This window comes from Microtus oregoni, unplaced genomic scaffold, assembly GCF_018167655.1.
Source record: "Microtus oregoni isolate MIOR12 unplaced genomic scaffold, Mior012 000001F_ref0000356, whole genome shotgun sequence".
Classification (NCBI taxonomy): Eukaryota; Metazoa; Chordata; class Mammalia; order Rodentia; family Cricetidae; genus Microtus; species Microtus oregoni.
In genome coordinates, this window is record NW_024543060.1 from 36703983 (window position 1) to 36716019 (window position 12037).

Below are 12037 nucleotides of genomic sequence, written 5' to 3' on the forward strand. Positions count from 1 at the left end.
AATTACAAAAGTAAGTTTAAAAAAAAAAAGAAAAAAGAGTAACCCAATTAAAGTCTTGGTGAAAGACTTAAATTGATAGTTCTCCAAAGAGCTACAGCTTGCTAAGAAACAAATGAGAAGATACTTAGCATCACTACTCATCATGGAAACTAAAATCAAAACTAAACAGGAGCCATTTCACACACCTTAGGGGCCATAAAAGTCAAACAAATAAGACAAAGCTAGGAACAGAGAACATGGAGAAAACTAGAAGATTTATGCACTCTTGGTGGAAATGCAAAGTGGTAGTTGAAGTAGAAAACACAGTAAAAATTTCCTGAACGATTAAAACTAGAATTACCATGATCTAGCAATTCCACTACTTTAGTATAAACAAGAAGGCCAAGCAGAATCCCCAAGAGTTAAACTGTCTACTTAAGCGTATGATAGTATTATTCACAATGGCTTAGATATGGAGGCAACTCTTGTCTGTCCGTGGACAAAAGCCTAAGGAAACAAACATACATTTCAATTTCTTCTGAAGGAAGGAGATTCTGAACTGTGTTACAATATGTATAAATTCTGATGACATTTTCCTAAGTGAATTAGAAAGTGAAAAGACCTAAAAACATATGTTCCACATGTATGACATCTTTAGAGTAAGCAAACAGAAAGTATGATGGTGGATAGAAGAGAAGAGGAAATGGGCAATAACTGTTTAATGAGTAGAGTTACAGGTTTTCAAGATGAACTACGTGTGTGTGTGTGTGATTATAGCATAAGGGTAAGAAATACTAAAAACCAATGTAGTGTATATTTGTACACACAATACATTGTACTGATAACAATGATCGGTTTTATGCTATATATGCCTTACCACAAAAAGTGTCTAACATTAAATGCACTATAAGTTATATAATTATTATATTATGTAACTATAATAATAAAGTATGATCTATGATGTTTGAAGTCATCTTTAAAAGCTCTTAGTACCCTAAATTTCTTCATATATTCATTTTGATTTATTAACAAAAATTATTATACTTGACTATGTATAAGATAGGTATAGTCAATAAAAACTATGTATCTGTGAAGGGGTATTTAAAGAAAATTAATTTTAGGCGGACACAGAAAATTCAGAAATAGGTTCATATTTCTGGATCCTTTATTCTGGATCAAGCTCAGAGTCTGGGGGACTGAATTTTAATAAAAAAGGATGGGAAAGGTTTGAGGGAATAAATTCTAACACTGCTTACAAAGAAACATAGAATCATTCTAGATCAAAATTAATCAAAATAATCACAAAAGCAGCATAGGCCATACTGAGTAAAAGTAATAATGTCACGAAGTAAAAAGAAAATTAATAGAAATAGGCTAATTTAAATTACAGAGCTCATTAGAACAAGTCTAAGTTATTGGCCAGGCTATAATAATTAACAGTAAGTTTCCATGTGGTTATTTGGGAGCTGGCACACAAGACAGAAAATCTGCCTACATATGATCTTTGCATTAACAATCTTATAGAACCCTATGTTAGGGTTTCTATTGCAGTGATAAATTCCACAACCAAAAGCAAACTGGAGAGAAAAGGGATCTATTACATTTCATAGTTTTACATTATAGTCTGTCATGGATGGAAGTCAGGACAAGCACCTGGAGGTAGGAACTGATGCAGAGCCCACAGAAGAGAGCTGCTTACTGCTTGTCTTTGACAGGATCCTTTCATATCAATCATAATCAATACAATACCCCACAGACTTGTCTACAGACCAATCTTATAAAAGCATTTTTTCAATTAAGAAGCCCTCTTTCCAGGTATGCATAGGTCTGTATGGTGTTGACAAAAAAAAAAGCACTAAGTAGGACAAACCCTTAAAACAAGAGTCTATAAGTAGATAGATATGTACATTCTCTCTCTAAAGTTGCATCATGCCTTTCTACTCAAGCAACCCATATATTTGTTAATTCTACTTAGAAAAGATCAATTACATTTGGCATTTAGAAAGTTTAGAAAAAAATACAAATAAGGCCCAAGACTTGAGAAGAATTATAATTTAATTTTAAATAATGGCTTCAATAAATCAAATAAAAGGAAAGGAAACTTAAAGATGAACTCAATACAGCAGAAGATAATTGTAATAAGTTTAGGGCTGAATGAGTAGTTCAGAGGTAGAGTACTTCCCTATTACGTACCAAGAAAGATCTGGGTTTGAACCCAAGACACCACTACCCTATGCACATACACATAAAAGGTAGGTATGTACACTCTGAGATAACTTTGAAAAACAACAAAAGACAAAAACAAAAGCAAAGGGGGAATATGCTTGTTCTCTTCAGTAGGAAATCTTGTCTTACCCTCCAGGAACCCTGTCAGGACGGCCGCTGCTAACACAGCTGGCTCCGTAGCCCGTGCAATCTCCACACACTGTGCATACCATGCACTGCTCCAGCTTCCACTTATGCATGCCTGGAGGGCACATCATGGACTTCTCATCTTTTTCATCTAGTTCTTCTTCTAGGTCTTCATCCATTGCTGTTGCCATATTTTCAACTCCAAACCCTGTTAGACAGATCAGTTTATCATTTTATGTAGATTATTTCCATGTCTAAAAACAACTATTTCCCACCTTAAGAACATACATGAAACCTGCTATAATCAAAGTTACGATTTACTTTATCTTATTCCTCATCAAACTTATTCATTTATCTCTTATGTTAGCATACAACCTAAGGCACAGACAGACAAGGTACCTATGTCTAATCAAGAAATCAGCTTGGGGCTACAGAGGTGGCTAAGTCATTAAAAGGCCAAACTCACATAGCCAAGCAAGTATCCTTGTGGTATGGTAGAGCATTCTTTGGACTCATGCCCAGGAGTAGAATCAATGGGTCTATAGATAGATTTGATTTGTAATATTCTAAGAAATTGCTATCCTGATTTCTACTGTGGCTGCACATGCTTGCACTCCCACCTGCAGTGGAGGAGAGTCCCCCTTGTTCCACATTCTTGCCAGCACAAGCTGTCACTTGTGTTTTTGACCTTAGTCATTCTGATAGGTGTAAGATGGATTCTTGGAGTCATTTTGATTTGCATTTCCCTGATAGCTAAGAATGTTGACCATTTCTTTAAGTTCTTCTTAGCTATTTGAAATTTTACTTTAGGTAGAATACATGATTAAACAAAGAGGATAATATTTGTTGATAACCTACTGCCAAAGAATAGTTAAAACTGAAGATAACCATTTGAAAATTCTGTTTTCCGTGAATAATTCATCATCAAAATGTTAAATTAAAGAAGTACTACTACTATTTATGTAGATTTTTTTAAATATTAAACAGCTAGGAACATCACTTGCCAAAAACCAAAAATATTATTTTTGCAAAGATAGACTTTTATCAATAGTTATTACAAAATAAAAATTGAGGGTTTTTAAATTTATAAGAAATTAAAGGGTCATTCATTTAAAAGTGTTTTTAATTGTTATTTATGTGATTTTTGCCTGCATCTATAAACATGTACCAGGGTGTCAGACTCCTGGAACAGAGTTACAAATGGAGTGAGTCACCCCACGATAGGGGAGACAGCACCTGGGTCCTCTGGAAGAGCAGCAGATGCTCTGCACTGCTGAGCCATCTCTAAGGCCTGAGTCATCATTTTACAAAGAGTAAGATTCTTCACTATGTTCCAAAAAGCTAATAAAAAGACACATGATTCTTAATATCTGAAAATTAAACTCCTACCTTTCCCTCCTTGGTTCATAGCACCCGTGTCTCGTCCACACTGTCCTTTATTATTTACACCAAATGTCCAAACCTCTCCATTCTTCATTAAAACACAAGTGTGAGCTTTGCCCATTGCTACCTGAGTTACAAAATGGCCTTTCAAGTCAGACACCAAACCTAGAAAGAAAGATACAAAATTAACAAAAACAACAAAAATCATTCTGTACCTAAAGAACAACTTCAATGCAGAAGTTGTTTTCTTGGGAAAAATAATACACCACAAGGAAAACAGATGACTGAACTACTGGTAGATAATTATCAAAAACATTACATGTAGTTGGGACAAATATTTCCTGTAACATTATTTCCAGATAACTTCTCCTGCCTGCTTGTTCCAAGTGCCAATACCTTCGAACAGTACTCAGAAGGGCCAGTCCCTCACTAATATCTACTACAGGTGCAAGTAAGTCATGATCCTTTACCGGTTTAGACTTGTCTCAGGAAAAAAATAGTAAAACATTTATAATAGTATAATGAATCACTATTGTTTTTATAAAACCTGTAAGATTTTATAAAACAGTAATAGTATTTATTGTATAAGCACATATGTTAATTTATTTACTTCCTGTAAATAAATTCAAGTGCATTCAAGTGTATACGTGTGTCCATGATACACATGGGTAGTTGAAAGACAACTTATAGGAGATGGTTCTCTCCTTTCATTGCCTGAATCTTGGGGATTAACTAGGTCGTTAAGCTTAGCAGCAACTGCCTTTTCATGTTGAGTTATCATCAGCCTTAAAAAGAGTGTTTTTGAACTCTCAATGTTTTCTTTGACAATCCACCCCAGTAATTCCTCAACTTCCCTCATGTTACTTTCAGTATGCTTTTCCTATCCATTTGCTACCCTTATTTGCAATAATTTTAAAATTACAAAAGCATCCTTAGCCTTATTAAAAAGTAATAATAGTAACAACTAAAGAGTTAGTTTTCTAAGATATAGTAAAAACATTTCCAAAACTTAAGGCAATTATTTAAGTTGTAAAAATTCCTAATTTCAGTATGTAGCACACTTGAAAAAAATATGTATGATACGTATTTCATGGAACAAAATTTGGTACTAATACCAAATGATAATACACTGAGCTCTTGTATGTTCTAGGTTTTATGCAGAACATTTCTTAAATGTTCTTATAGACTTACAAAAATAAACTATGAAGTGGATACTATCCTTGTCCTCTTTTTAAGGGGGGGGGCAAAAGGAAAACTGAAAGTTAAGTAAAGGTTATCCAAGTAAAAACAGCTAGTAATAAATCTGACTGTCTACAGTCTTTGACCAGCACCCACAAGTTTACCATGAATAACTCTCTCTCTGCAAAAAGGCAAAAAGTCTGGTCCATCCAAACACTTACACATTCACACTCGGTTTCAATTAGTATTTTAGCATGCAACAGTTATACCGAACATTATTTTTAAAACACTAATGTGCTAGCCCAAAGTCTGATTCACTGTAGCAATTTCAGCCCACTGAGAATCTGAATGTTACCACATTAAGTCAGCACTTCTATTACCTAGGAGCGGTTCCAGCTAATAATTAACTGCTATAAATTTTCCACATGCTTGACTTCTCCATCCTTGCTTGGGACAATCACTTAACTTTCCAGTCATAAACTTCATTTATTCTGGCTTCCTTTTTACAGCAAAATTCAAAGACATTTTACACGGGTCTCATGTAAAATCTTCCCAAGTGGGATGACTCATTCACTATATTTTTGCTAATTACTAGGGGGAAAATCCAGCAACCAAGTAATATAAGGCTATCAGATAAGAACTTATAAAACTATTTAGCTACTTCTATCTCTCATATCCACTTCTTTAATTTTAGGTTTAGCAGTCAGGCACTTGATAAAAAGTCTTGAGACTTTGATATTATTGATGTTAGATATTAGACTAATAAATAAGAAAAATACTACTCCACTGTCTAAGTGAAGAAACAGAGAATTCAATAATTTTTAATAAGCTGTTATAAAAAACTGACTGCTGATAGTGACTAACACTAACCCGAAGTATTGTTACATGAACACTTTAGTGGGAAGGGAAAGCTTTCCAGAAAAAGTGGCTAAGGGAAAGTTTGCGTCATCACACTTTGTGTGAAATGAATGTCAGATCTTTAGCAACAAATATAAATAAACATATTTATATAAAACATATTCCCCAAAGTTTCACATTTGAATGAAAATGCCAAGAATATAGAGAAAGCATACTACAAATGTTAATTTTCTAGACACATCTATGTTATGCCCAATGATTCATATTGGAATCTTTTTTGCATGAAAGTAAAGTAACTGTTAGATTTTTAACTTACTTGAACTATCAGAATAAATAGCATCTTTCCCAAACATGTATAGTTCTCCATCTTTAGAAATAACAGAACTACTTCCGTTATTGCAGGCTGTGTACACCACAATTTTTCCTTCCATTTTAATAATCTTTTTAGGTTTATAGGGTTTTGACTGCCGTCTGCTCTTAGCTAAAAAGGAACAAATAAAATGTAAGGTATCTATATGCAAATAATAACAATGATATGAAACCAAACAAAATAAACAATTTGTTTACCTTTTTGATACACTTCAGTAAGTCTCAGAAAGGCTGGGGCTTACCACCAAGCAGATCATAAAGAGGACCTTGTTAGTCTCCTGCAGTCAGTTAATATTTAGGCTATCACTGACAGATCCTCTTTCTTTGTAGTGTAGTGAAATTCCCAAAAGGAAACACCAGTTTCCAATAAACTGGGAGTTTGAATCTCTACATTAACTTTTATCCATACAACTGCCACAACTTACATACCACCCTAACCCCCACAATATACACTTTTATCACCTTTTTTCTTTACAAGTCAATGTGCTTGTAAAGAAAGATGATACACATATGAAAAAGAATAAATAGAAACATGAGTGATTAAAAAGTCACCATTCTCAAAAATTCTAGCATCAAAATAAATCAAACATGGAATGTCAACTACCTGTTCATTTGGTTAATCAATTTCCTGCATGCTTTCAGAATAAAACCGTGTTGTTATACTATAGTTTAAAATACCACTATGGATTTCATATGGCTTGACACTGACACACATCTTGGAACTAGCTTCCATGGATGCTCTCTATTGTCCAGGTTCCAAGGAGATGGTAATAAACTCTGTGGCTTTTTAAAGCGCTATCTCTGGGTAACTAATTTTCACTTAATTTTCCATTATGTATTGAGTTCAAAAGAGCTAATCCCTGTAAGATGTTACTCCAAGGAATATGAAGAGTTATTTGAGAGAAAAATAATGCTTTGAAGAAGGATCTAAACAGAAAAAAAATTAGATCAAATTATATTTTCATTGCAGAACAAATGATTTCCTCACAGATAAAGAATCCCACAAACAGTTATCCATAAGTATCACCTATGAACAAAGCTATATAAAGTTTATCCTTCTTTTGAAATACATGGTCCTTGCTAAGTTTTAGGTTTTTTTTAAAGTAACCTACTAGAATAATTAAATGAAAAAAACTCACCAACCACCTATTCTCAGAACAGTCTTGTATCCATAAAGATAAAAATTCATTCACAAGAACTGCAGAGTGAAATAGACAACCACCTTTTCTTAGCGCATGCTTAACTGAACAAGCCCCATACACAGATAGGCTGCTGAGATGATCACACTAACATGCATAAGGGCCACTCTCAGGGACTTACTTGACTCCCCATCTTCTCCTTTACTTGCAGATCCTGTAAAGAACACACTTCCATCCTCTGCAACCAAAAGGGCATGTGAGCCATCATGTCCAACAGAGAAGTGCACGATCTTGGGAGATTTGGTAATTGGTAGCTCAACCCATTTTCCTGCTGAAGGACCACCTTGTTTGATTCCAAGACTCTGGTACTTGCCAGTGTAATATATCTTGTATGTTAAAGAAAGAAAGAAAGAAAGAAAGAAAGAAAGAAAGGAAGGAAGAAAGAAAATTAAAAAAATATATATAAGACTTTCTTTGGAATGGTGCCGCAGGTTTCACAAGAAAGAAAAGTAAAAGCTTCCATATTTTATTGAAAGGAAAAATAAAAAAAACTTGACAATTATTATAGTATTCAAATTTCATAACCTGAGGGAGACAGAAATTGATGCACTCAAGTTTATTTTTATATGTATTCTGAATAGTTAAAAATTTTTAAATTTTCTTGATTATATTTCCATAATTATATTCATAGGAGGAAATCCAAAAAATTTGTTACTAATTTTCCAAGTTTATAAAAAGTTCCAGGTAAGTATGTGCCTGATAATTTATATTTCCAGAATTTCTTTAGTTATTATTCTTTCCTCTTCATATTTATTAGACAAAAAAACCCCACTTCAATCTAGATAGGTTAACATATACAATGCATAAGTTAATTAAACATGCTTCTATGTTATCTAAATTATAACTTGTATTTGTTTTGGACATTAAAACATTTAGAAATTTTTGATATATCAAAATAAACATAAAATACAAACCTATACTAATTCAAAAATTAACGGAATCCATAATTAAATACTAGCAAAACTATAACTTTTTTAAAGTTTAAAATGTTTAGGGTCTTATATGTCACTACTCATGCATACTATTAGTTTCAACAGGAATAAAATTTACCATATAAAAACTAGGACAATATTTAAATATGTGAACTATGTGAATTAAGTAACAATTTGTACTGCCTCAAGGAGAAAAACTTAATTTTTGAAACAAAGTAAGCAATTTACCTTTCCATTTGCTGTTTTCATCAGTGCAAACTCTCGTCCTGCACCAAGTACTGCTGATTCCTCATCAAATCCTGTGCCTTCAATAAGACAGTACTATTAAATATGACTACATTTCTAACATAAGCAATTCTAATTACCACAATATACTCTATCAAATAATTTCAGTCAATTCAATTAGTATTGTTAAAATACAAAGAGTCTGCATATGGTGACACACTTAAGCTGAGGCATGGGAACATGCTAGGCTACTTAGAAAGACTGTCACAAAATTAAACAAAACAAAACAGAGTAAATATCATTACTTGCTAAAGTTTTTGAAGATATAATGATAGGTCCACAATTTCAAAAATAAAAGTTGTTCTAATCTTGATATATTTTAAATAACTACCAAATAACACTTTATAACAAAACATTAATAATTCAATGTCACCAGTAGTCAGTGAATTAAGGTATTAAAATATTTTTTCATTAAGCATAACATAGTAAACATAATAAGACGTATATATTTTAGCTCATTTGCTCTTCATAATTATATTAACCATTTTTTAAGTGAACAAATATAAAGCTTGGGAGTTCATCCAAAACCTCTAGCTCTATGGTACTGAATTATAATGTGAAATATCTGGGTATAAATTCAGATTCTTTGTCCTGTGCTTTTTTTTGTAAGAAAATTTCCTAAATTTAATAATATGTGTACATACATGCATATATTTTCAAACAGTAAATTAAACTTTTCTCTGTAGTATATTTTATGATGCCTGGCCAATCATACAAGCAACCAACGATTCTATGGAAAAATGGAAAATTTGAGCTCAACTTGGCAATTTTCCCATGGAAAGGAATATATACAAAAAGAAAATATGTGAGATTAAAAAACTAATGGCAAGATTATTAAACTCCCAAAGATGAAAAATGTAAAAGGCAGAACTTGTATAGATTCCCTAAGTTATAGAACTTCACTAATAAATCTCCAGTGGGGTTAGTAAATGACACCAAGCATTGTCCATCCATAATCCTTAATAAACATTTATTTTTTTGCCTATTCAAATTGATAGTGGGAAGTATTATTACTAGTTACTTTTCTTAACACTTTCTAATAACTTGTCTATTTATAGGCTGCATTTCCTGATTACTTCTATATATTAATCATAAATTTTGTTTCATAGGCACAATAATCACTAAATTATGAATCGAACTGATGAATACACAAAGAGTTTTTAAAAGTAATAAAAAAGACAGACTTAATTTGTCATCTTACTTATTATATGCAAATCTTTTTCCAAATCAAACAGTGATATTCCACAGGCATGTAAGCATTTCCTGGCCAGTTTAAGCTGTAATTCTTGTTGTAGTACAGGTTCAGTACTTGTGGCAAAAATTCTGACAACAAAGCCATCCTTAAAAGAAAAAGTCCAGAATATTACATTGCATAAATCAGTCTTCTGAAAGTTAATAAAAACCAAGTAATTTAAGAAAAAGTGGTTTCATTCACAACAACGACTGATGATCCCAAGAACTTACATCTCTTGAAGCAGCTATCTGATTAATATACTCTCCATCAGTAAATAAAATATTTTGACCTTCAGTGTGGCAATCTATACAAATGAAAGAAAAAGTAATTATATTACACAACAAATAAGCCAACTCGTGGAATTATTTTACTCCTCTGTTGAAGTCAGAATGAGAGTTCTTCACACGATAAGAATAGACTTATACTCAAAAAAAGACTTTTAAAACTGAGAATTACAAATTAAGAAAAAAAATATTTCAACTAAGAGTTCTGGTCGCACGTTGTGCTTACATTCATAAAGCTTGCATAATCAAGGATCTGAGAGCCCACCTAATTTCAAAATGTATTAGTATCAGGTACAGTCTGAGGGCTGAACATGCATCTTGATAAACAAATAATGTTGGTTATGATCATTTCAATACAATCACATGCAATGTAGGCAACACTTACCATCAGACATATATTACATTACAGTCATTAGTGTCACAGAAATACAGAGAGATCTAAAGCTTCTGTATTTGAAGTCTGTGGTGTCCAGCTGCAGATATCCCTTGCTTTACAGAATAAATGTCAAAACTACTTATATATTCCCCATGTAGAAAGTCAATGAGTATTGCAGCAAATTTAGTATTTATAATGTTCTAGACTTTCTAACTTTATCCTTCTCATATCCAACAAATATATACTCATCTTACTTTTTGTCTCAAAACAGCCAAATACTTCAGCTAACACCCATATTTGCCAGCATTGAACATATCTCTATAAATAAACAGTGCACTGTACATGTTGATCAAATTATAATTGTGACAAGGGATACCAGTATCACAGAAGGACACTGGAACATGTGTTAGTGACTGCTGCTAAATAACACAAAACTATAAGCAAAAATCAACATCTGTATAAATTGTATCCTATGAGAAAACAAGTACTCAGCAAGCAAGTCTAAAAGCACACACACACTTTCTACAGTAACCATGGAGAACTAGGATGAACCTCTCCATTAATCACAATATAAAAAAGAAAATACATTTCTAGTTCAACCTGAATCAACAAAACATAAAAGTCTGGTTTTTGGAATATGGCAATGGAGCCCACCCAAATAAGCTAAATCTTTGCAAAAGAGCTTCATACTAGCATACTTCCTTATTATAAATATGCAAAACACAGGCAGACCCTTACCAAATAGAGAATTCAGTGATCACAAACTGGAAATAGAAACTGGGAGACAAGGCCCACTGGTAGCCCAAGAGACTTGGTAATCAAAGAGAGGAGAAATCGAAAGAAAGAGTTCCTAGTCCACTGTACAGAATACAAAGAGGCGCAAGAAAGATGCTTCTCAAGCTCTAAGCAGTAAGATTTTAAACTAAAAAGCAAAGAAGAAAAACTCATTATAATTTCAGATAAACGCAGGTGTGAGGGAATGAAGTGGCACAAGAAGAGTAGCAAAACAGCCTCATATTCTGAGGCACCCTGTCACCAGACACGGACAGTAAATGACATAAGAACACAATCTGAAAGAAAATTGAAATATAAAGAATACAATGTAATTTAACAAGGGGTGTCCATCCACCCTGCAGTGAAATAGCTATAAGACTAACTAGAACACAAACTGGATGAATTATCAGTTTATGTTTACTCTAAACATGGCATCCATTAGCACCTACAAATCTGCCAGTTTACTACTGCTCTTCGTGATGAAAGGCTAGAGAGAAGAGTTGTCCCTTCCCAGGGAGAAAGCAAATTGCTTTATTGAAGAAAATGCATTCCATGCCAAAGAAATGAGCAAATGATAACATGCTTCTTCAGACTTGAGGGCTGAGTCTTCTTGTCAGGTCATATCAAGATTTTCTCTTGATCCTTTCTTTATCCACTGTGTAATATTTTAAGGCAGCATCTTCAGGAATATATCAAGCAACATCTGCAAGCTTGGAAGACACACAATCTGGGACTATTCTCCCAAAGTTTGATTTGTTCTTCACTGTGAGCACAGCACATATTTATGAAACACAGAAAGCCACACTTGTATGGTTAAAATTTGCATTTATGTT

The 12037-nt window shown here is 33.1% G+C and overlaps 1 protein-coding gene across 13 annotated transcripts in view; it reads right to left on the reverse strand.

The window, feature by feature from the left end:
* Mycbp2 (MYC binding protein 2) overlaps window positions 1-12037 on the reverse strand; it is a 226395-nt gene that overhangs the window by 162213 nt on the left and 52145 nt on the right. For all 13 annotated transcript variants that reach the window (XM_041674411.1, XM_041674457.1, XM_041674467.1 and 10 more), the window contains exons 9-15: window positions 10001-10074; window positions 9738-9876; window positions 8480-8556; window positions 7441-7645; window positions 6068-6232; window positions 3721-3879; window positions 2335-2539 (exon numbers count right to left, since the gene is read on the reverse strand). In XM_041674411.1, the coding sequence (XP_041530345.1) occupies window positions 2335-2539; window positions 3721-3879; window positions 6068-6232; window positions 7441-7645; window positions 8480-8556; window positions 9738-9876; window positions 10001-10074 (1024 nt within the window). The remainder of the gene's footprint in view (window positions 1-2334; window positions 2540-3720; window positions 3880-6067; window positions 6233-7440; window positions 7646-8479; window positions 8557-9737; window positions 9877-10000; window positions 10075-12037) is intronic.